Consider the following 26,360-nt stretch of genomic DNA (forward strand, 5'->3'; position numbering starts at 1 on the left):
CACATTCACCCCCTGTTAAAAATGAGTCCGGCGGGGATGGTGGAGAACTATATACAGTAGTGAATTTATGTAGTGTTTTATCAGGGAAAAGAAAAAAAAATGTCCTTTGAAAGTCCAGTGCCGGTTAAAGATTTAGTCGGTCTGGTGCCTTAACGTTCCGCTGGGAGCAACGTAGCGGTGGTGGCGATGTCGATGCTGGAGATGTTGATGCTGGCCTGATGTTGGATGACTCTGGGAGTGTGCCGAAATCCTCTTCATCCTTTGGCGTGGCAGGGGAAGGAGGGATAGTCCTGGTGGGGTTAATGTTTGGAGAGCCGGGGGAGGGGAGGGTGGCGCTGGGCCGGAGAAGTGTGCATGGATGGAACCTGCTGGTGCCAGGTTCCTGAGGGAGACAGTATCTTGGCGGCTGTCGGGGTACGCCACATAGGCATACTGGGGGTTGGCATGGAGCAAGTGCACCCTATCCACCAACGGGTGTGCCTTGTGGAGTTGGACGTGCCTACGGCGCAGGACCAGTCCTGGAGCTGTGAGCCAAGTGGGGAGCGACACCCCGGACGTGAACTTCCTGGGGAAGGCAAAAAGACGTTCATGGGATGTGTTATTCGTAGTGGTGCACAGTAGTGACCAGGTGCAGTGTAGTCCATCAGGGAGGACCTCCTGCTAGCGAGAGGCTGGGAGGTTCCTTGACCGTAGGGCCAGTTGGACGGCCCTCCATACCATCTTGTTCTCCCTCTCTACCTGCCCGTTTCACCGGGGATTATAGCTGGCCGTCCTGCTGGAGGCGATACCCCTGCTGAGCAGGAACTGATGCAGCTCCACGCTGAAATCCACACTGAGGCGTTCAAAGGGGCGTGAGGCCTTCACCAGGCGTGCACAGTCCGGCCGGTAGAAGTGCAGCTTGCACTCGACACAGACCTGGCAGTCCCTGGTGACTGTCCGTGCTTCCTCGACGGAGTAGGGTAGATTGCGAGCCTTGACAAGATGGTACAATCGTGTGACCCCCGGATGACAAAGGCTGTCGTGTCGGGCCCGGAGTCGGTCTACTTGTGCGCTGGCACATGTAACTCGGGATAGGGCATATGGGGGCTCATTGAGTTTGCCGGGGCGATACAAAATCTAGTAATTATAGGTGGTGAGCTCAATTCTCCAGCGCAAGATTTTATCGTTTTTGATCTTGCCCCGCTGCGTGTTGTTAAACATGAAGGCTACTGATCGTTGGTCGGTGAGGAGAGTGAATCTCCTGCTGGCCAGGTAATGCCTCCAATGCCACACAGCTTCAACGATAGCCTGGGCCTCTTTTTCGATGGATGAGTGCCGAATTTCTGAGGCATGAAGGGTGCGGGAAAAGAATGCCACTGATCTGCCTGCCAGATTGAGGGTGGCGGCAAGTGCGACGTCAGAGGCGTCGCTTTCTACTTGGAAGGCAGTGTCTCGTCTACTGCATGCATCCCGGCTTTGGCTATATCAGCTCTGATACGGGCGAAGGCCTGTTGTGCCTCGGCCATAAGAGGAAAGTGGATGGACTGAATGAGTGGGCGGGCCTTGTCCGCATAGTTTGGGACCCACTGGGCGTAGTAGGAGAAGAACCCCAGGCAGCGTTTGAGGGCCTTGGGGCAGTGAGGGAGGGGAAGCTCGGTGAGGGGGCGCATGCGGTCGGGATCAGGCCCCAGAACTCCGTTCTGGACCACATAGCTGAGGATGGCTAAGCGGGTTGTGCTGAACACCCACTTCTCCTTGTTGTAGGTGAGGTTGAGGAGAGTGGCGGTGCGGAGGAATTCGGCAAAGTTGGCGTTGTGGTCCTGCTGATCGTGGCCGCAGATGGTGACGTTGTCTAGGTACGGGAAGGTGGCCCGCAAACCGTACCAGTCGACCATTCGGTCCATCTCCCTTTGGAAGACCGAGACCCCGTTAGTGACGCCGAAGGGAACCCTGAGGAAGTGATAGAGACGACCGTCCGCCTCGAAAGCAGTGTATGGATGGTCCGATTTACGATTGGGGAGCTGGTGGTAGGCGGATTTGAGGTCTATCGTTGAGAAGACCCGGTACTGCGCAATCTGATTGACCATATCAGATATGTGTGGGAGCGGGTACGCGTCAAGCTGCGTGTACCGATTGATGATCTGGCTGTAGTCCACGACCATTCTGTGGTTCTCCCCAGTTTTAACAACTACCACTTGGGCTGTTGCTGACCTCGATGATACCCTCTCGAAGCAACCGCTGGACCTCGGACCTGATGAAGGTCTTGTCCTGGGTGCTGTACCGTCTGCTCCTGGTGGCAACGGGTTTGCAATCCGGAGTTAGATTGGCAAAGAGGGAGAGTGGGTCGACCTTTAGGGTCGCGAGTTCCGCCGAATCTGAGGGAAAGGCCCTGGAGATTGCACTGGAAGTCTAGGTCTAGTAGTAGTGCAACGCAGAGATTAGGAAGCACATAGAGGCGGAAGCCACTGAATTCTACGCCCTGGACTGTGGGAGTGACCGTGCAGAACCCCCGGATCGCGACTGAATGGGATCCAGAGGCCAGGGAGATTCTTCGATTGGTGGGGTGGACCGCGAGGGAGCAGCGCCTTACCCTATCCGGGTGGATGAAGCTTTCGGTGCTCCCGGAGTCCAGCAGGCAAGAGGTCACGTGACCGTTGATTCTCACACTGGTCGAAGTGGTGGCCAGGTTGTGCGGACGTGACTGGTTGATCGTCACTGAGGCGAGCTGCGGTCGGTCGTCGCTGGCGTCAGAAGATGGAGAGCATGGGGGGCCCAGGTCGTGGAATGTTGTCGGCGTCCATGCCCCGTGGGGAAGACAAGATGGCGGCGCCTGATGATCTTACAGGGGACAAGAAGCCGGCGCCCATGGACTGGGGGGGGGGGGGGGGGGGGGGGGGGTAGAGATAGGGGCGCCCACTGGCAGCGCTTCGTCCCGGGAGGTGAAGCTGGCGGCGCCCACTGGCTGCGCGTGGTCCAGCTCAAATGCATACAAGATGGATGTTATTTTTCTCTATTTCTAAATATTCCTCTAAATTTCAGTTCGCTCAGACGAGGTCCATTTTCTCATTGCAGTTGAAAGGAAAATCAATGCTTAATTTCTTTGCAGGTTCAATCTTCCTATGCCAACTGCATGGAAAATCTAACATAATATTGAGTTTTCAATTCAGCTGGGATGTACATTTGAAATGTAATTTAACGGTTCTTTCCAACACCGGTGTATCCAGTAATCTTGTCATCAACAGATTTTAACAATTCAACTGTCTGGCAGCTTGGCTCAGTTGCGAAATTTTCTTACCTCCTCGTCAAATGTTTTTGGTTTAAGTGCTGTACCAGCTTGAGCTCAGAATCTAACTTCACACTAGAGTGGAATTTGGTGTTGTCCGTCAGATCATATGCTAAGCTGAAATTCTGTTTATCAGTCAGCTTTTGTGTATGTTCAAGATTTTTTTAATACATGTTTTTATTCTCCATTTTCACATTTTCCTTCAAAATTTACACCCCACCCACAGACAGTAAACGGCAACAAATACAAAATCAATCCCCTTAACAATAACAACGATCCCATCCTCCCACTACCCCAAACAACGGCCCACCTGTCAATACATGCATCCAATAAAACAAACCCTCCCACGGTGGAAACAAAAAACAAAGGAGAAAAAGAAAAAAGGAGTCCGGTACCGCCCATGGTCACCATAGAGTCCCCCCCCCCCCCCCCCCCCCGTCCCCCCCGTCGTCCCCCCCCCCCACACACACACACACACACACACACACACACACACACACACACACACACACACACTCAATGCCGTCCAACCTCTGAAAGAGTGCCGTACATGATACCCAAGAGTTGTAAACGCTCCCCCTCCCCAACTCCTCCCGTCCACTGCCTCTTGTAAAACTCCTTCCCCCAACCTCAGTTCCTTCCCCTAACTTTCCATCCCGGCTAGACCACTCGGACCCTGTTCTGACAGGCTCAGATGGCCGCAGCCCCTCCCCCCACCTCACTCCCGTTCACTGGCCAGCTTAAACCGACCAGCGTGGATGCCCCGCCCGGGTCCCTTTTCCCCCTTGCCCGGCCCTATGAAAGCCCAGAGATCCCCTTTTAGCACACATACCCCGCATACCCACCTACACCCCAAAGAGCCCTCACTTCGAGTGAAAGTCCCATCACTTCCCTTGTCCAAATATATACACCAGTGACTCCTTTTGCCCATACACTCACACACAGTGAAACAAAAAAAGAAGAAAATACAGTCATGAGGTTACATCGGCACATGGCCGTTTCTCAATTTCTCAGTTCTGCCACAGTCCTTCTGCCTTCGCAAACTCCTCCGCTGCCTCTGCCGTTCCAAAATAAAAGTCCTGGAGCTTGTAAGTCACCCTCAGCTTCGCTGGATATACAATGCCGCACTGCACCTTGCTAATGTACAGTGCCCTCTTCACCCGGTTGAAAGCAGCCCGCCTCCTTGCCAGCTCCACCGTAAAGTCCTGGTATACACGTATACCAGCTCCAGCCCACTGCACAACCCGCTTCTGCTTGGCCCAGCACAGGACCTTCTCCTTCACACTGTACCTACGGAAGCACAGAGTCACTACCTTTGACAGCTCACTCGCCTTTGGTACAGGCCTCCACGACCGATGAGCCCAATCCAGTTCATATCGGGAGGGATCCTCCCCCTCCCCCAATAGTTTCGACAGCATCGCAGCAAAATACTCAGTCGGCCTCGGCCCTTCAACTCCTTCGGGCAGCCCCTCAATCCTCAAATTCTGTCGCCTGGATCTGTTTTCCAGGTCTTCCATTTTTCCTCGCAGATCCTTGTTAATCTCCATCACCTTCCGCATCGCCTTCCCCATCGAGGTAATTTGATCACCGTGATGCAATAATGTCTCCTCCACTTCCTTCAGCGCCTCCCCTTGCTCCCACACCTCCGCCACTGCGCTCGCCAACGCCGTCGTCACCGGGGAAATCGCCTCCTCCACCAGCACACTCAAAACCTCCCTCATCTCCTTCCTCATTGTCTCCATGTATTTTGTAAACTGCCTTTCGAATTCCGCAGCCATCACCGTAATTGTTTCTTCAGCCGTAAGCAATGCGGCCTCCCCTGGTGCTCCAGCCTCCATTTTCCTTGGTGACCCCGTGATGACCTTTCTACTCCCCGACGTGCTTTTAGCTGTTTTCACAGCCGTTTTTTTACTGGTGCTTGACATATCTCTTCCCTGTACTTTCTCCTGACCTTCACTGCCCCTAGGACCGGGCGTCAATCCCCAACAATGCTGTTCCCGAACGGGAGCCCTCCAACGCGTGGCTGCCTCCCGCCCGCCGTGACCGGAAGTCCCATGTTCAAGATTCTTGTGCATGATTCTAAACTGAGGATGAAATATGATCTGGTGTACCGGAGCAATTGTGTGCTTTGGAACAATGTGCGCTAGTAATTTGGCAAAATGGGAATTCATTCCATAGGGGGAAGGAGGTGCTTTTTATTTTATATCAAGTAGCTAAGAAATGTTTTTCATTTGTCTTTAAGCAAGGAAACTGTAACTTGCTGTTACTTTGCTGAATTAGTAATGAGTCAACTAATAAAATAAAGAAGGTTAGACAGAAATGTTAGGGTTCACTTCCGGGGACTTCCGGTTGCGGCTATGCGGAGCTAAGCCGCACGTTCGGCAGCTCCCGCTTTAAGAGGACTTGTGGGCTCTTTTAAGGGCCCCAAACGGCGCTGATTCGACGATTCCGGTGGATAAAGGGGTCTGGAGCAAAACCCCCCGGGATTTATGGTGTGGACTCGAAGAGGGGCGAGGAGAAAAACGGCAGCAGCTCCCCTGGAAAAGCGGGGGAAGGTGGACAAAATGGCGGCCGGTGGAGCCCCTGAGGAGTGGAGGCAGTGGGCTGAGCAGCAGCAGGCGGCCCTTCTGTGCTATTTCACGGAGCTGAAAGGGGAGTTGTTGGAATCCCTGAAGGTGACGACGAGTAAGCTGCTGGAGACCCAGACAACCCAGGGTACAGCGATACTTGAGTTGCAGCAGCAGGCCTCTGAGCGCGAGGAGGAGGTTTCGGCCCTTGTGGGGAAGGTGGAGATACACGAGGCGCTTCATAAAAAGTGGCAAGATCGGTTCGAGGAGATGGAGCTTCGGACACGGCAGAAGAACCTGCGGATCCTGGGCCTCGAGGAGGGGCTTGAGGGGTCGGACCTGCCGGCCTATGTGGCCGTGATGTTGAACTCGCTGGTGGGGGCAGGATCCTTCCATCTGCCCCTGGAGCTGGAGGGGGCCAGGAGGCCTAAGGCGAATGAACCCCCGCGGGCGGTGCGGGTGCGGTTCCATTGGTTCAGTGACCGGGAGTGTGTTCTCCGATGGGCCAAGAAAGTGAGGAGTAGTAAGTGGGAGAGTTCGGTAGTGCGTATCTACCAGGACTGGAGTGCGGAGGTAGCCAAGCGGAGAGCCGGGTTTAACCGGACGAAGGCGGTGCTCCATGGAAAGCAGGTGAAGTTCGGCATGTTGCCGCCTGTGCGCCTGTGGGTCACCTACAAGGAACGGCATCACTACTTTGAGTCCCCGGAGGAAGCGTGGGCCTTTGTGCAGGCTGAAAAGCTGGACTCGAACTAGAGATTGGGGACTGTGGGAGTTTTTCTATTTCTGTATCATTGTTTATGCTGTAGCGGGTTATTCTGTTTGTTTCTGTTTTTTCTCTCGCTTTCGGACAATGTGGGTTATGGTTTTGTGTTCTGAGGGGGGTACTGGGGTTTGTGGTTGATCTGTGTCTTTGTTTGTACGGAGTTGGGGGTTGGGTTGGGACTGCGGTTTGGGAGCTGCGTTGGTGGGGTGGGGCAGTGTGAAAGCGCGGGCTTTTCTCTGGTTTCCCGCGCTGCGGGACGAGGGAGGTGTAGCTGGTGGCGAGGGGCGTGGTTATTAGACCAGGTTTCCCGCGCTAAAGTGGTGCCAAGGAACTGATGCAGGGGAGGAGGGGGGACCTCATATCGGGAGGGGTCGGAGTTAGAGCGGGAGCTGCCGGGGTCAGCAGAAGTCAGCTGGCTCACGGGAGTACAGTGGAGTGTGAGTCGCGGCTAGGAGGGGTCCTAGCCTGGGGGCGGGGATACCGGGTTGTTGCTGGATTGGCCAGGGAGGAGTTCGGGGGGGTCGGGGTGAGGTTCTAGCGCCGTGGGAAACGGGCCGAATGGGTGATGGCCAGGGGCGAGCAGTCGATGGGCTATGGCTAGTCGAGGGGGGCGGGGTGCCTCCTGATCCGGCTGATTACTTGGAACGTGAGGGGGTTGAATGGGCCGGTTAAGCGGACCTGGATGTTTTTGCATCTGAAGGGGCTGAAGGCGGACGTGGCCATGCTCCAGGATACCCACCTGAAGGTGGCGGACCAGGTCCGTCTGAGGAAGGGGTGGGTGGGGCAGGTTTTCCACTCGGGGCTCGACTCGAAGAACCGGGGGGTGGCGATCCTGGTGGGGAAGAGGGTGGCGTTTGAGGCGTCAGAGGTTGTGGCTGATAGTGGCGGCAGACATCTGATTGTGTGCGGTAAGCTGCAGGGGGAGAGGGTGGTGTTGGTTAATGTGTACGCCCCAAATTGGGATGATGCTGGTTTCATGAGGCGTATGTTGGGCCGCATTCCTGGCCTCGAGGTGGGGGGCTTGATCATGGGGGGGGGGACTTCAATATGGTGCTGGATCCCCTACTGGATCGTTCTAGTTCAAGGACAGGCAGGAGGCCGGCGGCGGCCAAGGTGTTGATGGGGTTTATGGACCAGATGGGAGTAGTGGATCCCTGGAGGTTCGGGAGGCCGAGGGCTCGGGAGTACTCTTTTTTTTTTTTCTCCCATGTGCACAGGGTTTATTCCCGCATTGATTTCTTTGTTTTGAGTAGGGGACTGGTCCCGAGGGTGGAGGAGGCCGAGTATTCGGCTATTGCGATTTCGGACCATGCTCCGCATTGGGTGGTTCTGGAGATGGGGGAGGTGCGGGACCAGCGCCCGCTTTGGCGTCTGGACGTGGGGTTGTTGGCTGATGAGGAGGTGTGTAGGAGGGTTCGGGGATGTATTGAGAGGTACCTCTAGGTCAATGATACTGGGGAGGTCCAGGTGGGGATGGTGTGGGAGGCTCTGAAGGCAGTGATTAGGGGGGAGCTGATCTCCATCCGAGCCCATAGGGTGAGGGGGGAGATTAGGGAGAGGGAGAGACTGGTGGAGGAGCTGTTGAGTGTGGATAGGAGGTACGCGGAGGCCCCGGAGGAGGGATTGCTGGGGGAGCGGCGTAGCTTGCAGGCCAAGTTTGATTTATTGACCACCAGAAAGGCGGAGACACAGTGGAGATTGGTGGAGTGAAGGATAGAGATGGGAATGTGGTGCGGCAGGGGGCAGAGGTCAGTGAGGTCTTTAGGGACTTCTATAGGGAACTGTACCGGTCGGAGCCGCCGGCAGTGGGAGGGGGAATGGAGAGCTTTTTGGACAGGCTGCGATTTCCAAGGGTGCAGGAGGTGCAGGTGGAGGGACTGGGGGCGCCGATCGAGTTGGAGGAGCTGGTCAGTGGGATTGGCCACATGCAGCCGGGGAAGGCGCCGGGACCGGATGGGTTCCCGGTTGAATTTTATAAGAAATATGCGGACCTGCTGGGCCCCCTGTTGGTTAGGACCTTCAACGAGGCATGGGAGGGGGGTGTTCTGCCCCCGACGATGTCTCGGGCGCTAATCTCCCTGATCCTGAAGCGTGATAAGGACCCCTTGCAGTGCGGATCGTACAGGCCGATTTCACTGCTGAATGTAGACGCCAAGTTGCTGGCGAAGATCTTGGCCACTAGAATAGAGGACTGGGTGCCGGGGGTGGTACATGAAGATCAGACGGGTTTTGTGAAGGGGAGGCAGCTGAACACTAACGTGCGAAGGCTGCTAAATGTGATAATGATGCCGGCAGCAGAAGGAGAGGCGGAGATTGTGGTGGCATTGGATGTGGAGAAGGCCTTTGACAGGGTTGAGTGGGGGTACTTGTGGAAGGTGTTGGAGAGGTTCGGGTTTGGGGTGGGGTTTATTAAATGGGTGAGGTTGCTGTACGAAGCCCCGATGGCGAGTGTAGCGACAAATGGGAGGAGGTCCGAGTACTTCAGGCTCCACCGTGGGACGAGGCAGGGGTGCCCCCTGTCCCCCTTGCTTTTTGCGCTGGCAATTGAGCCTCTTGCCATGGCTCTCAGGGAGTCGAGGATGTGGAGGGGTTTGGTGCGAGGTGGGGAGGAGCACCGAGTGTCGCTGTATGCAGACGACTTGCTGTTGTGTAGCAGACCCGGTGGGGGGAATGCCGGAGGTGATGGAGATTCTTGCTGAGTTCGGGAGTTTCTCGGGATATAAATTGAACCTGGGCAAGAGCGGTCTGTTTGTTGTACACCCGGGAGATCAGGAGGAGGGGATTGGTAGGCTCCCGCTAAAGAAGGCAGTGAGGAATTTTAGGTACCTGGGGGTTCAGGTGGCTAGGAGCTGGGGGACTCTGCACAAGCTCAATTTTACTAGGTTGGTGGAGCAGATGGAGGAGGAATTTAAAAGGTGGGACATGCTGCCGTTGTCGTTGGCGGGTAGAGTACAGTCCGTTAAAATGACGGTGCTCCCGGGGTTCTTGTTTTTGTTTCAGTGCCTCCCCATTTTTGTTCCGAGGGCCTTTTTTAGGAGGGTGAACAGTAGCATTCTGGGATTTGTTTGGGCGGACGGGACTCCGAGGGTAAGGAGGGTCTTTTTGGAGCGGGGCAGGGCTAGAGGGGGGCTGGTGCTGCCCAACCTCTCTGGGTACTATTGGGCGGCTAACGTCTCGATGGTACATAAGTGGGTAATGGAGGGGGAGTGGGCAGCATGGAAACGGATGGAGATGGTGTCCGGATCTAGGATGAGTAGGTTCTTTGGGGGCGAAGACAGGTGCGCCAGGTGCTTGGGGAGTCCAGCGAACCATGCCCATATGTTCTGGGCATGCCCGGCACTGGAGTAGTTCTGGAAGGGGGTGGCGAGGACGGTGTCGAGGATGGTGGGATCCAGGGTCAAGCCAGGCTGGGGACTTGCAATATTTGGGGTTGGGGTGGAGCCGGGAGTGCAGGAGGCGAAAGAGGCCGATGTTTTGGCCTTTGCGTCCCTAGTAGCCTAGCGGAGGATCTTGCTGCAGTGGAAAGATGCGAGACCTCCGAGCGTGGAGACCTGGATTAACGACATGGCGGGATTCATTCAGCTGGAGAGGGTCAAATTCGCCCTGAGGGAGTCGGTACAAGGGTTCTTTAGGAGGTGGCAGCCTTTCCTCGACTTTCTGGCTCAATGATAAGGTACTAGGTCAGCAGCAGCAGCAACCCGGGGGGGAGGGGGGGTTTAGGGGGATAGTGTTTAAGTTAATTTGCTTATTGTTAATATATTTTGTTGGGGGTGGGGGGGTTTGTTATATGCGTTGTTACGGGTGCTGGGGGGTGTTTATTACTATTATTATTGTTTTGTTGATATATATTTTTCAAACAATTCCAATAAAAATTATTTTATTTTTTTTAAAAGAAGGGTTCACTTCCGGTGACGGCGGGCGAAAGGCAGCCGCACAGTGGTGGGCTCCCGCTCGGGAATACAAATTTTGGGGTTTTAACGCCCGGTCCCAGGGGCAAGGGAGGCTGAAAAAGCTGCAAGAAGGCACAGGGACGAGAAATGTCAAAGTTGGGGGAAAAATGGGCATGAAAAAGGGGGTTAATGAAAGTCCGCCGTTGAGTGGAAAAGTCAGCGCAGGAACTGTAAGGAAAGCAGAGGCTGGAGCACCAAAGGAGGCCGCATCGCTCACAGTAGGAGAAATGACGGAGGTGATGGTTGTGGAACTTGAAAAGCAGTTCACAAAGCACATGGAAGCGATGAAGAAGGAGATGGGGGGGTATTGAAAGTGCTGGTGGAGGAGGCGATTGCCCCGGTGAGGGCGGCGGAGGTGTGGGAGCAATGTGAGACACTGAAGGAAGTGGAAGAGGTATTATCGCAGCACAGTGATCAACTCACCTTGATGATGGAGAAGGAGTTGCAGAAGGCGACAGAGACTAACAAGAGTTTGCGAGCCAAAATGGAAGACCTGGAAAACAGATCCAGACGGCAGAATTTGAGGTTCGCGGGTCTGCCTGAAGGGGTGGAAGTTCCGAGGCCGACGGAGTATTTTGCCATGATATTGGTGGAGCTATTGGGGGAGGGGGACGATCCCTCGATACGAACTGGATCGGGTTCATCGGTAGTGGAGGCCAATACTAAAGGCGAGTGAGCCGCCAGGAGAGTAACTGTGTGTTTCCGTAGGTGCAGCGTGAAGGAGAAAGTCCTGTGCTGGGTAAAGCAGAAGCGGGTGGTGCAGTGGGCTGGAGCTGGTATACATATATACCAGGACTTCATGGTGGAGCTGGCGAGGAGGTGAGCTTCCTTTGGCCGGGTGAAGAAGGCACTGTACATCAGCAAGGTGCAGTGTGGCATAGTATACCCAGCTAAGCTGAGGGTGACCTGCAAATCCAAGGACTTTTATTTTGGGATGGCGGAAGTGGTGGAGGAGTTTGCGAAGGCAGAAGGACTGTGGCAGAATTGAGAAATAGGACTGCGAGTGGGTCGTGTACTGATGTAGCTGATAATTCTAAATTTTCAGTCCGGAGGTAATTATCAGTAGAACACCAGATAACTTCAAAGAACCTTTTATTTACCGCGGGGCTGCTGCACAAGTGTAACTGAGTTACAGCAAGTGAAAAAGCAATTTTTTCTTAGTTACAGTTGACCATATGTTATTACAAAACCCCTCAAGCCTTTCAATCATTAGTCATACAATTAGCTCATTAAACCCCTCCTTCATGTAATTATTTCTTCCCATCATTAGTAATACAGTTAGTTCACAAGTTTCTATAGTATAGCTATTCTTTATCGAAAGTCCTGAGGCGTGAGGTTCTCACAAACAGTTACAGACTCCCACGGATAGTTCACAGGCTCTCCCAGACAACCAAGGCTGTGATAACGCCTTCTCACAGAAGCGATTCATTTTAAAATGCACGTACATATATTGCACAAACTTGACATTCCATTTCCCATCAAGCTCTGATTTTTAACTTGACGAAACTCTCATTCCATTTCCCATTAAGCTCTGATTCTAACTTGAGCCAAACTCTCATAGCCTCATGTAACTTTATTTTTTCCACTGCGTGTTGGTGTATGTACTAAATGGGTCGACACTGTATATTTGGACAAGGGAAGAGTTGGGACTTTCTTTTTTTTTAATCTTTCAGTTCATTTATTGCATGGGTATTTGCTTTGACATTCAGAACAAAGACGTAGGATGAAGACATTATGTGAAATCAGTAAAAAAAAAATACAATGACTGATGACAATTTGGAATGATTGAGACAGGCCGGAGCCGTGGAATGTTTTACTCATAGATCCAGTCCTGTGCACAGTTCCGGTATTCCACCACCTCACCCGATTTGAACCAAAGGTTAATCTCCTTCTGTGCGCTCGCTACCAAGTTATTTCCATGGATGATATTCCTGCCAGTCTGTATACAGAAATCTCCACGGACCGTGCCAGATTTGGAGTCGGCTGGATTGGTCTCACCAAGCAATACTCTACCAGTCTTCACCACGTTCAGACCTTCCCACACCATTGCGACTACAGGACCAGAACTCATATACTTGATCAACTTGGGATAGAAAGGCTTACTTGAAAGATCACAGTAATGCTTTTCAAGCAGATCCACAGGGGCCTGCAGGAACTTCATGGCGACCAGTTTGAATCCTTTCTGTTCAAAGCGTTTGATGATTTCCCTGACAATCCCTCTCTGGACACCATCCGGCTTGACCGCGATGAAGGTTTGCTCCTTGTTCCCATACATTGTTCCTGATTCTGCCGGGTGAAACTGCGGAAAAGCAAGAGTTGGGACTTTCATTTGCAATGGTGGTTCTTTGGGGCTTGCGTGTGTATACTGGGGTTCTGTGCTAAAGGGGATTTCTTGGTTTTCCTGGGACCGGGCAAGGGGGAAGGAGACCTGGGCGGGGGCCTCCAAGCTGGCCGGTTTAAGCCGGCCAGTGAACGGGAGTGAGGTCTGGGGAGGGGCTGTGGCCATCAGAACCTGGTAGAACAGGTTTCGGTGAGTCTAGCCGGTGTGAAAAGTTGGGGGAAGGAACTGAGGTCGGGGGGAGGAGTTTACAAGAGGAAGTGGAGGGGAGGAGTCTGAGAGGGGGTGTGGGAGGGTGTCTACAATTCATGGGGGCCATTCATGGTACTCCTTCGGGGATTGGATGGCATTGAATATTAGGGGGGTGGGTTGGGGGGGTGGACTATATATGTCAACGGTGACCTGGGGCGATTCCTGATTCCTTTTTCTTTTTCCCTCCTTGGGAGGTTTAGTTTAATTTGATGCTTATATTGTCAGGTGGGCTGTTGTTTGGGGTTGTGGGAGGATGGGATTGTTGGTGTTGATAAGGGGATTGATAATGTATTCGTTACCGTTTACTGTTGGTGGGATGTAAATTCTGAAAAAAATGTGAAAATGGAGAATAAAATTTTTTTCAAAAAAAGAAATGTTAGGGTGCATGGTATGTCGTAACTGCAACATGTGGCCATTTGTGGACAGCATTGCAGTTCTTGAGAACCACCTCTGCTAACTCTAAAAAAAAAACTCCCAAAGAATATTTTTCAAGTAAAAATGTAATTTGCTGCAGAGAATTGGGTGGCACGGTGGCACAGTGGTTTGCACTGGTGTCTCACAGTGCTAAGAACCTGGGTTCAATCGGGCCTCTGTGTGGAGTTTGCACATTCTCCCCATGTCTGTGTGGGTTTCCTCCAGGTGCTCCGGTTTCCTCTCCTGGTCCATAGATGTGTAGGTTAGATGGATTGGCCATGCGAAGTTGCTCTTAGTGTCCAAAGGTTAGGTGGGGTTATGAGGTTGCAGGGCTACGGCGAGGGAGTGGCCTAGGGATGATGCTCTTTCCAAGGGTCATGCAGACTAGATGGGCCGAATGGTCTCTTGCACTGTAGGGATTCTATGCTTCTGTGGTTATGTAATTTTAAGCCACTGTTATTGACAAAATTGAGACAGAATTGCTGTTGTTGAATATATAATATCCCACTTATTGCCCTGTTGAAAACATCAGAGGTGGAATGAAAATGTTAACCCCCCCCCAGTAATCTGCATTCATTACATAGTTACTGATTTCGATTGGAAAAAATAGACTTTTATTAAAATTTTCCAATCAATGTTCGTTAATAGATTCATATTAAAACTCAAGACTGATTAGTGCAGAATCCTTTAAAACCATGTTTGTGCTTGTGCACGTATCATAAAAATGGGACCAATAGATTTGCAAGACAAAGTGCACAACTTCAAATCTGTTGTTTTGCTGAAAATTATACCTAAAATCAATTGAAACAATGTGTGTATATGCGGGTCATTTTTCTTTTAATTTATTCTGTGCTCATCCAAGTGAGGAATGCATCTGGTGGGTAGTTAGATTTTCTACACAGAAAAGCGTACCGTGATGGCCGTTGAAGTTTCGAGTTTATTATGGAACAAAAGCTGTGCATTATCTGAAGCAATGTTAAGGAAGCTACTCTTTAGCACAAGTTGTTTGTCTCATTTTATACATAAGCGGTCCTAAAAGCTTGAGGGTAATTGGCAACAGATGTTAATAAAACCGTTAGACTTGAGACATAAGAACTCTACCTATGTGTTTTGGCGTGTCCTTACCTTTGCCCAGTGATCTATTGCAGTAGCATGCTGAGGGATTTGAGTTTATTTCAGCTACTGGTTTTATCATGTGTTCACACATCATTTTTTCTCATTTTTGGAAAGCAGTACAATATAATTATACTTGGACTTTTAATTTTAAAACAAATTTATTACGGCTTGCTTCACCTGCTGCTCAAAGTTTTAAGATATGTTACCCTTCCAGGGTAATGCTGATGTAGACTGGGCACTTTCAGGAGCAAAAGTAGCGACCTTGGGACCATTCATGAGTTTGTTCACTATGTTTCGTGCAATGATTTGATCAGGATAGCCATTATCTTGCTAGTGCCCTATTTCAGCATCAAGCCTGCACAGTCAGCAAATGTCTTCGGCCCCATTTGTGAGGTTGCCAGTAAGGCAAATCTTATAGCGTGTGAAACTGTAAGAATCACAACAAGTATATTGACCAGTGAAGATCGGCTTGGAATAGATGGTGGTAGCGAATCTCCTCGTGGATTTCTCAACAAGAAAGGGGAGTTCCCTTGACTGGTAAATGTGAAACGTGAAATTACAAACATAAAGAATAGCAGCAGAAGTAGACTTTTTGGCCGCTTGAGCCTTCTCTATCTTTCAACAAAGATCATGGTTGATATGTTTGTGTTTCAAGTTCTACATTCCCATTTATCCTTGATCATCTTTGATTCCCTTGCTTAACATAATCTATCTACCTCCGCCTTAAAATATATTCAGTGATCCAAGAGGTAGAGAGTTCCAAAGTCAGCCAACCCTCAGAGAGAAAGAGTCTCTTCATCCCTGTCGTAAAAGGGCGAACCCTAATCTTAAAACAGTGCCCCTAGTTTTACACTCACCCACAAGAGGAAGCATCCTTTCCATTTCCATCGTGTCAATATCGTTTATGATCATACAGAATCATAGAATCTACAGTGAGTGCAGAAGGAGGCCATTCGGTCCTTCAGGCCTGCACCGACCCACTGCAAGAGCACCCTACCTAGGCCCACTTATATACTTCAATTAAATCACCCCTCACTCTTCTAAACTCCAGTGGAAATACACCCAGGCTGTCTAATCTATCCTCACAAGGCAACCCGCTTATTCCAGTATCGATCTAGTAAACCTCCTCTGAACTACCTCCTTCCTTAAATGAGGAGAGCAAAAGTGCACACAATATTCATGATGTAGCCTCACATCAGTATAACTGAAGCATAACATCCTTATTTTTATGTTAATTCTTTTTGCAATAAAGGAGTGCATTCCATTAGCTTTCTTAATTACTTGCTGTACCTGCATACTAACGTTTTGTGACTCGTGCACTGGAACACCTGGATCTCTCTGCACTTCAGAATTCTGCAGCTATTCTCCCTTTGGGTAATATTCTGCTTTTTTATTCTTCGTGCCAAAGTGAAAAACTTTGATAGTTTTCCCACATAATATTCCATCTTCCAGATTTTGTCCACTCACTCAACCTATCTGTATCCATCTGCAATCCCCTCATCCTCTTCACAACATAATTTATTTGTTTTTTAAATAAATTTAGAGTACCCATATATATATTTTTTCACAATTAGGAGACAATTTAGCATGGCCAATCCATGACCTACCCTGCACATCTTTGGGTTGTGGGGGTGAGACCCACGCAAACACAGGGAGAATGTGCAAACGCCACACGGACATTGACCCGGGGCTGAGATTGAGCCAGGGTCCTCAGTGCCATGAGGAAGCAGTGCTAACCACTGCGCCACACTGCCATCCCACACATACTTTCTTCCTTCTCTTTGTGTCATCTGCAAATTCAGCTGCCATGCTATCACTCTCCTCATCTAGGTCATTGATATAAATTGTAAAAATTTGAGGCCCCAGCACAGACCCCTGCAGGACACCCATCGTCACAGCCTGCTAATCCGACAAAGACTCAATGTAGGCATACTCTCTGTTCTCTGCCAACCAGCCAATCGTCTCTCCATGTTCCCCCCTACACCATGAGCTATTAGTTTCCAAAATAAGTTTTGATGTGGCACCTTATTTTCTGGAAATCCAAGTACAGCACGTGTACAGACTCCCCTCTATTCACAGTGCATTTTATTTCTTCAGTGAACTCCAATAAATTGGCTAAACTTGATTTCCCTTTCACAAAACCATGCTGACTCTTCCCAAGCTTGACCAATTCTACATCCTGATTTCCTGTCCAAGGTCATCTAACTATTGCACCAATGAAATGAAATGAAATGAAAATTGCTTATTGTCACAAGTAGGCTTCAAATGAGGTTACTGTGAAAAGCCCCTAGTCGCCACATTCCGGCGCCTGTTCGGGGAGGCTGGTACGGGAATTGAACCGTGCTGCTGGCCTGCCTTGGTCTGCTTTCAAAGCCAGCGATTTAGCCGTGTGCTAAATCCTTGATCACAGTTTTACCCCTCCACCTTCAACTTGCTTCCTATAAATGTCATATACCCCTCCATATTTAGCACCTAATTGTTGTCATCCTGCAGCTTCGACTCCGTAATTTCTATCAGATCATTTTGTTTTACTTCAGTGGGCTCCATCAATTCATTTTACTTTGTTATGAATGCTTCACACATTCAGATACAGAACTTTGAGTTTGGTCTTTTTGTTACTTTGCAATTTTCGAGTCTTGTATTCTTAGGTTTTATCTCTGTCTCTGCTATTCCATAGCCCTCATTTTCCATATTATTATGGTCTCCTGCCTTGATTCTACTCCTTGATTTGCTACATTGACTCCAGTTTGATCCTTCACCCTCCTCACTTCGTTTAAAGGCCTGGCTACTTCTCCAATTTTGTGATTCACAAGTACACTTGTCCCAACGGTACAGCCCCAACTTTCCTAATTACTAGTGCAAGAGCCTTATGAACTGGAACCTATTTTTCCCACACCAGTCTTTGAGCCATTCATTCATCTCTCTAATCTTATTTACCCTATGCCAATTAGCATGTAGCTCAGATAATAATCTAGTGATTATTATCTTTTGAGGTTCTGCTTAATTTGGCACCTAGACTCTCATACTGTCTACGCAGAGCCTCCTTTCTTATCCTATTTATGCCGTTGGTACCTACGTGGACCTGAGGACTGGAATTATTTCCATCCCATTGCAAGTTCCTCACTAGCTCTGAGGAGATGCCCTGGTATTGGGCAGGCAACACAGCCTTCTACACTCTCACTCTTTGCTAAAGAGAAGCCTCTATTCCCTTACTATACTATCCCCGACTACCATTACATGAATGGTTTCCTGTATCATGGTGTCATGGCCAGCCTGTCCATCCACCTTTCAGCCCTTACTTTTATCCATACAGATTGTGAGCACCTCAAATCTGTTTGACCATTGCAAAGTCTGAAGCTCCTCTCCTGCTGTCTTCTCAGTCCCTCATTCATAGTCGCATCCTCCTGTCCTTCACTGTTGACCATAACTGATTACCTTATTCTAAGAGGCGTAACTGTCTCTCTCCCCCCCTATCTGTTGCACAGTGTCTGCAGTTTGACTTCTGGATCAATAATTCTGATCTGGAAATCTGAAAATGTGTTTGTTATGGATCGCCTTGACGTTCAAAAACGGCCATTCCACAGCTGCAACATTAACACTTGTCCTGCCATTGTAACTGATGTTATTTAGTTAACTTAATTTAATTACTTATTAACTTAGAATAATTTCTATGTATACCACACCTCTTTCCCCATGCACTGAATTCGCTCATGAACTTAATTTTCTACTCACTCAGTCTCCATCTCATTCCAGCCTAGTTTTATGTCCCCTTGTGTGCCCCTTATGGAGTATGCGGTTTGAAAAGCCTATCTTCTATATAGATCCCAGGTCACTAGCATTTAACTTCCCGCTACACTGACTATCACCTCTAGAACCAGCTGCTTTTAGATGATTTGACAGATAACTACACTTTGGCAGTTCTCTGCTTAATGAGCTAACTAAGTTTACTTGACGGTTTGTATTATGTCAGATCTTAATTCTTAATCTATAATTAAACCTGAAAAGGACTTACCAGAACTTAGCACATTAACTTAATTCACTAGCCACCCAGTCCCTGTCTGAGTCCAGCATAGATGTTTGTCTTCTCACTGCTAACTTGAGCGCAGGGTGGAGCCCATTATCAAAATACGCAATAGCTATTCGCTGGTTCATTCCCTTGGGCAATGCCTTGCCCAGTCAGAGTCAACTTGCCTGATTGGAATTTAAACAAAGCTTGGCAGTTAACTGCTGCATTCTCCACGGCACCGCATCTACCAGAGTCTATTTGCCAACTATACTGCATCCTTTCTCATGAAATATACATTGTGGTTCCTTTACACTTGGTATTCTTGCGAATGGCCTGATGAGTGCAAAATAAAAACTTGTCTTTTTGAGTGACACTCAAATACTGTACAACGAAACAACCTTTGTCCACACTTTTTCCATTTTAACGTGGTGAGCAAATTCAACAAGTTTATATTTATCTTGAAAATCCAGATTTTTGATTAAATTAGAAACAACACTGACATTTCCAGAATTCCACTTAGTACTTTCCTATGGTCTGACCTTGTGGCTGTTTTGAGTGCTCTGTTTGCTACTTTTAACGAGCTATAATCATTGTGCTGTGACAAAATGTGAAATGGCTCACAATCAAATGTTTTGCTTTCAGAACATTGATGTCCTGGTTGCCTATTCCAGTAAGTGGTTTCCATTTGTCCCATTTAAATGCCTCGTAGCCAAAAGCATCCCAGTTTAGTTTAAGCACTTGTTTCCTATAAAAATGGTTCAATATATTAAAACATTGTGTTTACTCAAATTGTCATTTTTATCACATGCCACTTGTCTGAAATTCTACCAACCTGCCCATGTCCTTTTGAAGCTTAACCATGTCTTCCTCACGATTCAGAATACTTTCAAGTTTTGTATTATCTGAAAGTTTTGAGGTCCTTTTGAACAGATGCACTGTGATTATAGCAGAGCTTTAATTTTTGTTGTTTAGAACAACAATAATTTGTTTGTAAATGATTATTTACTGTCCCAATATGCTTCACAGAAACATTAACAACAAAGTATGATACCAAGCCACACAAGAAAATATTAGATCAGATGACTAAAAGCTTGATCAAAGATCTAGGGTTTGAGCACTGTCTTCAAGGAGAAAAGCGAGGTGGAGAGGTGTCCGGAGGGAATTCCAGAAGTTGGGGTGAAGGCAGTTGAAGGGACAGCCACCAATGATGGAGCGATTAACATTGCTGATGTACAAGAGACCAGGATTGGAGGAGTGGGTGTTGTGGGGCAGGATGACATTACAGATATGTGGAGACCATGGAGGGCTTTGAAAACGAGGATGAGAATTTTAAAATCACTGTTAGGAAACACAAGGATGATAAGGCAAATGGGACTAGCTACAACTTTGGAAATGAGCAGCAAAGCTGTGAATGACCTCAAAGTTAATAGAGGGCAGAGTGTGGGAGACCAGCCAAGAGTGCATGGGAGTAGTTGTAAGTCTTGAGGTAACAAGTCACGAATGAGCATCCAGCAGCCGATGGAAATAGGTGGTTGGTGATTGCAAGAATTTGAGGTTGGAAGCTCATCTTGAGATCAAATGGGACACAAAGGTTGCAAACAGATTGACTTAATTTTAGACCATTGGCTGGAGAAGAATAGAGTTGGTAGCTAGGGAATAGAGTTTGGAGAGGGAACCAACAGCAATGCCTTTAATCTTCCCAACACTTAATTGGAAAAAAATTCTGCTCATCCAGTCCAGATGTCAGGTAAACAGTCTGATAACTATCAACAGTGGAGGAGTTGCAGCAGGTGGAATTGAGTTTGGACTGTATTTTTTTTTAGGGTGACCTCCTTTGTTGCCTTATTTAGTACTGATGTTGGGGGTAGCTTGGATGTGTTGTTGAATTCCACATGATGAGAAGCTAAATTTACACATGCACAACTGAGGGGGCTAATGGTATCAGTTGATATTAATTCAGCTCTGATATGGTTGGAATCAATAGTTCCCTCTGATTATCTCATCATGACTTCCTGTTGCTTAAATAGGTGTTCCAGCAGATCTCCGTTGTCAGTGATTCACTTCCTGCTACCCCCCTTCAATTCTTTAATCCTTTAATATTATAATTCTTTCTCCCTCCTGCTGTTCCCCATTCTGCTTTGTTACCAATTTCTGTTTTCCCTTCATTCCATTTTGCCTTCAATAGCATCTGTTCCCTCCTTCCCTCAGCTACTTCCTTCGGAGATGCTGCTGCTAAGGGAGTCTAGCACCTGCTGTCTATCATATGCTTTATTATAATTGTGCCAAGTACAGTAAAATCTTTATTGTCCGGGGAATGGGTGGTGCTGGTAAATCAAAAATGTTGATTAATGGACAGTTTCATTTAGCAATGGAATACAGTGCAATACTTGTAGCATGAATTAATATGCAAGTAAGCAGGAAGTAAAGAGCAGTATTTATTTCACTTCTAAATCTTCAACAGCGCATTAAAGCATAAAGCAGTGTGCAGGTGCGGGTTCCGGTAGGTAAAGCAAGAATTTTATTTGGTGGACGTCAGAAATTCTGGTTGGTAGCATGCTGGTTCACACAAAGTTTACGTAGCATTTTTGTTGCTTATTGACAGTTTGCCTAAATGTGCTCTTTCTTGCCTTATCTTGTGTACAATCTCTGTCTCCCCTCTCTTCTTCCTTCCTTTGATGTGATTTTTTCTATTGCTTCCTTTGCCTTTCCTCAATCCTGCCTTTTAGGAACCAGCAAAGGCGACTAACAAAAAGGGGAAAATTGTAGTATGGGAGAAAACTAGCAAGAAATGTAAAAACGGGCAGTAGCGGTTTCTACAATTATATATAACGGAAAAGAGTAGGTAATGTGAGTGTTGGTCCATTCGAGGTTGAGATGGGGGGGAAACAAGGAAATGGAAGAGATGTTGACCAAGTATTTTGTATCTATCTGCACAGAAGAAACACAAAAAACATCCCAAGAGTAGTAGAAAAGCAGAGGGAAAAGGGAGGAAGGGACTTACAATCATGATTACTAGAGAGAAAATACTGAGACAATTAGCGGGACCAAAGCCCGACAAGCCCCTGATTCTGATGGCCTACATCCTTGGCTTTCAAAAGAACTGGCTGAAGAGATAGTGGATGCACATTTAGATTCTGGCAGATCCCACCAGATTGGAAAACGCAAATAAAATCTCTTCGAAGAAAGGAGGAAGATAGAAAGCAGGAAACTGCAGGCTAATTAACCTAAAGCTGTAATTGGAAAAATGCTAGAATCCATTATTAAGAAGGTAGTAGTCTGACACTTAGAAAGTCATATTTAGACAGAGCAACATAGTTTTGGGAAAGGGAATTCATGTTTGACAAATTAATTAGAGTTCTTTGAGGATGTAATGTGCCGAGTGGATAAAGGGGAACGAGCGTATGTAGTGTACTTGGATTTTCAAAAGACATTTGAAGAGGTACCACGTGTGATTATATGCATAAAACAATTCTGTACATAATGTTATACACTACCTCCAACCACAAGGTGGCAGTGTAAACCCGCCAAGTGACCCTGTGGCTGGGGAGGTTGGGATTAGGTCGTACTGGAGGATAGACGTTTCATATTTTACAGTAGTTATACAATAGTTAATTTGTGTTAGTAGTTCATTTTATTTATCTTCGGTTATTTATCCTAATTATGTTTATCACGCAGTTGTTTCATAATAAATTATTTAAACTCTGTTCTGTAGTTCATCATTCACTTTGGCCAATCAACAAAATATGACACCACATGGAAGGTATGTGGTAGAAGGTACACAAGATAAGAGCTCATGGCTTTGGGGTGATCTATTAGCATGGACAGACAATTGACTAATCAAATGGGTCATTTCTAAGTTGGCAAGCTCTAACGCGTAGGGTGCAACAGGGATCAGTGTTGGGCCTCATCTATTTATGATGTGATTAATTGCTTGGATGAAGAGACATTGAATTGTGTCCAAATTTGCTGATATACAAAGATAGGGAGGGAAGCAAGTTGTGAGGAGTGAAAGATCCTGCAAAGGGATCTGGATAGGTTAAGTCAGTGGGCAAAGATTTGGCAAATCAAAAATAATTGTGGAAAAATGTGAGGTTGCCTACTTTGAAAGGAAGAACAGAAATGCAGAGTATTATTTAAATCTGCGAGGGACTGCAGAATGCTTGACTCTGCCTGAATGTATTCTAGCATTTTCCCAATGACAGTTATTAGGCTAATTGGCCTGTAGTTTCCTGCTTTCTGTCTCCCTCCCTTCTTGAATAGAAGTGTTATACATGCAATTTCCAATTTGCTGGGGCCTGCCCAGAATCTATCCACTGTCTCTTCAGCCACCCCTTAGAGACCCGAGGATGCAGGCCATCAGGTCCAGGAACTTGTCAGCCTTTAGTCTCATTAATTGTTTCAATACTTTATCTCGACAGAGGGATCTGGGTGTTCTCATGCATGAATCACAAAGCATTTGCATGTAGTTCAGCGAGTAGTTCGGAAGGCAAATGACACGTTGGCCTTTATTGTAAAGAGACTGGAGTAGAAAAGTAGGCAAGTCCTGTTACAATTGTATGGTTGGTGAGAGTACCGAGAGTGCTCTGCACAGTTTTGTCTCCTTACTTAAGGAAGGATGAAATTGCATTGGAAGTGTCATAATATACACACAAGTATATGATGGTGCACAGACAGACATTGATTGACACAGGATGACCAATGAACACACAGTATGCAGCAGCCAATCACCAGACAGGACACGGCCACTTTAAAGCCAGAGGGCACTAGTTTTCCCGCTCTCTTGGGATCCAGCCTCTGAGACAGTCAGAGCCCGTGAGCAACAACTAGAACATACACCATGTGGTAGTAAGATAGTCTGGTCACGTTAGCCTCAGGTCTCCAGTCAACTCAACCTAGCGTCAACCCACAGTTAAAGTGTGTTTAATAGTTAAGAGTTCAATAAAATAGAATTGCATTTCTTCAAGTGTTGGAAGCCTGTCTCTCACTGCTATGGTAAACGCAGTCCTCGCAGACCCAGCATACCCAACCCATCAGGAAGCAGTTCAGAGGAAGTTCACTGGGGCGGGTTGAAGGTGTTCTCTTTGAAAGGTTGAGTAGAAGTCATTGGAGTTTAGAAGCCTGAGAGGTGATCTTCATGAGACATAGAAGATTCTGAGGGACCTTGATTTGACAGGGTAGATGCTGAGAGGATGTTTTCCCTTGTGGGGGAATTTGGAACTGGAAGCATGGTTTAAAAATAAGGAGTCTCCCATTTAAACTGGAATGAGGCAAAATTTCTCTTCTGAATCATTAGTCATTGAATGTTATCCCCAGAGAGCAAAGGAGGCTGGGTCATTGAGTATATTCAAGACTGATTTAGACAGATTTTTAATTGGCAAGGGAGTTAAGGGGGTGTGATGCAGGCAGGGAAGTACATTTTAGACTACAATCAGATTAGCCATAATCTTATTGAATGGCAGAGCAGGCTTGATCTCGGAATGGCCTTCTCCGCTCCAATTTCTCATCATCTTGACCATAAAATTAGACATCGGCCATTTCTAAACAAAAGCAGACAGAAATGGGAGTAGAAATTTGGAAGACTGTCCCAAAATGTTGAAAGCGGTAGTTTAATTGGAGCTTTGAAGGAGTTACCTTGTTAGATAACGGCTATCGAGGGATTTGAAGCAAAACTGGTACTAGAGGCACAGAACATACATGATCTGAAGCAGTTCAGTGGATGAGCAAGCTTGAGCAGCTAACTGCCTACTCCTGTATCTAATGTTCCTTTATTCCGTGTATTGAGTTCACCACCCTTTCCCTCAACAACAACTGCCGTGACAACTTTGTGCATGTCTATTGTCCCTCAATATTTTTGGGATTTATGCTAAAGGTGATGAGTTTGTGCTGACTGTCCCTGGTGTTGAGCATACAGGCTAACAGCTCCTTATCACAGAACACTATCTAACTTAAATGAGTTCAAATTTTGCATATCTCTTATATATGAAGCTGTTAGAACCAGACTGAAGGTATATGTTTCATGGATGTTTGATTATAAGTTGAGACAAATAATTTTAACCGTATCAAACCCATTGTGCGGTTCAGAGTACTGCACACTAAGTAACAATCAAGCTTTGAGAGAATTCAGACAAGATAATAATTGACACGACCCAGAGATTTTAGTTGTAATTCAGATCACTGAATCAGTTTTAATGGAAGAGGAGTTACACTTCTATCTTTATTTACTTTACTTTCTCAATGCAGAGCAACTAGCTATATTTGCCAGTAGGGGAAGTTGATCAAGATTCCACATAATTCTCTGCCTGCTGTTAATGTTGCCCATTGACTGATGAAACGTAATTTTGTTTTTCCCATTTTCTTTCCCCTGGGCTGCATTGGAAATGTATTTATTGACTGGCTGCAAATTGATTAAGCTTATTACATTCTATAGCACGTAAATTGGATTGATGGACAAATCAAGCCTATTGCTGTCTGATCGAAACCAGCCATCCGACTACTTGTGTTAGTGGTGTGTTTTGAAACATTTTGAAAGTCTTTTATTAACAATATACTTCTCTCTTTTTTTCAGGACATCAATTATTGGAATGAAAGTAATAGCAAACTGCCACGATATTTTGTACGGAGACTATTTGTGATACCAGTAACATCTTGAATCTGAGGCCACCATGAAGCTGAAGCAGCGTGTCGTTTTGCTAGCTATCCTCCTTGTTATTTTCATTTTTACAAAAGTGTTCCTGATTGACAACTCAGATTCCACTGCAGCAAACCGAGAGGATCAGCACTCTTTCCAGCATATGATGGATAAACTCAAGATCGAACTGAATCCAAATTTGGAGCACACAATGCAGTCACCTTGGGAGATAGCAGCACAGTGGGTTGTTCCTCGGGAGGTTTACCCAGAGGATACTCCCGAGCTTGGAGCCATTTTACATGCAATGGCCACCAAAAAGATAATTAAGGCTGATGTGGGCTACAAAGGTACCCAGCTAAAGGCGTTACTCGTTCTTGAAGGCGGACAAAAGGTCGTGTTCAAGCCCAAAAGGTAATGTTTGGCATGAACATAAATACACTGAAATTGGAATAAAGCAGAACATCCTGAACAAGATTTTCAAATAAACTAACAACTAGTGTCAAGACATAGGAATTTGCGTTTTATGGTAGACTCGAGCTGAAAACTTGTAGAAAAGGCTTGCTGTGTGAAGCTACCCAAGAAAACACACAAGTATAATTTATAAAGCGCAGTATTTATAAACGCAGGTTCAACTTGAAAACATTTGAAACCCTAGTTCATTCCAGAATTGAAACGTATATCTTGATTAATACAAGCCTACTTCCCACTTGGTACATAACTATCTCTTGGGAATGTAACTCTGCTATTCAAGAAAGGAAGGAGAGAAAGCAGTGAATGATGGGTGAGTTAGCCTGAAAACAGTTGTCTGGAAAATTTTGAAATCTCGTTAAGGAAATCTGAACAGTGCACTTAGAAAATCAGAGAATGTTTACTCAGATTATTTTATTTAAAGAGAAATCAGTTCAACATGTTTATTGGAATGTTTTGAGGATTTAACTTGTCGGGTAGATAAAGGGGAGCCAGTAGATGTTGTATACATGGATTTCCAAAGGCATTTGATAAGGTGCTGCATGAAAAGATTAATCTGCAAGAAAAGGACTCACGGAATTGTAAGCTGTGAAGAG

The 26,360-nt window shown here is 47.2% G+C and overlaps 2 protein-coding genes across 10 annotated transcripts in view; one reads left to right on the forward strand and one right to left on the reverse strand.

The window, feature by feature from the left end:
- Window positions 1-26,360, forward strand: part of fam20b (FAM20B glycosaminoglycan xylosylkinase) — a 197,704-nt gene that overhangs the window by 68,511 nt on the left and 102,833 nt on the right. For 6 of the 9 annotated variants that reach the window (XM_038795123.1, XM_038795120.1, XM_038795125.1 and 3 more), the window contains one exon: window positions 25,234-25,707. In XM_038795123.1, coding sequence (XP_038651051.1) covers window positions 25,331-25,707 — 377 coding nt within the window. In that variant the 5' untranslated portion in view covers window positions 25,234-25,330. Of the gene's footprint in view, window positions 1-19,310; window positions 19,339-25,233; window positions 25,708-26,360 lie in introns of all 9 variants that reach the window. The other 3 variants (XM_038795126.1, XM_038795128.1, XM_038795127.1) reach the window with 1 other exon arrangement.
- On the reverse strand, window positions 12,279-12,847 carry LOC119964933 (nucleoside diphosphate kinase). The gene has a single exon (XM_038795136.1). It carries the CDS (start codon window positions 12,815-12,817, stop codon window positions 12,356-12,358), a length of 462 nt encoding a protein of 153 aa, XP_038651064.1. The 5' UTR covers window positions 12,818-12,847; the 3' UTR covers window positions 12,279-12,355.

The sequence above is a fragment of the Scyliorhinus canicula genome, chromosome 4 (genome assembly GCF_902713615.1).
Source record: "Scyliorhinus canicula chromosome 4, sScyCan1.1, whole genome shotgun sequence".
Lineage (NCBI taxonomy): Eukaryota > Metazoa > Chordata > Chondrichthyes > Carcharhiniformes > Scyliorhinidae > Scyliorhinus > Scyliorhinus canicula.

Bases quoted from the DNA above. Each gene is read 5' to 3' on its own strand.
- LOC119964933 (XM_038795136.1), bottom strand. From the start codon at position 12,817: ATGTATGGGAACAAGGAGCAAACCTTCATCGCGGTCAAGCCGGATGGT.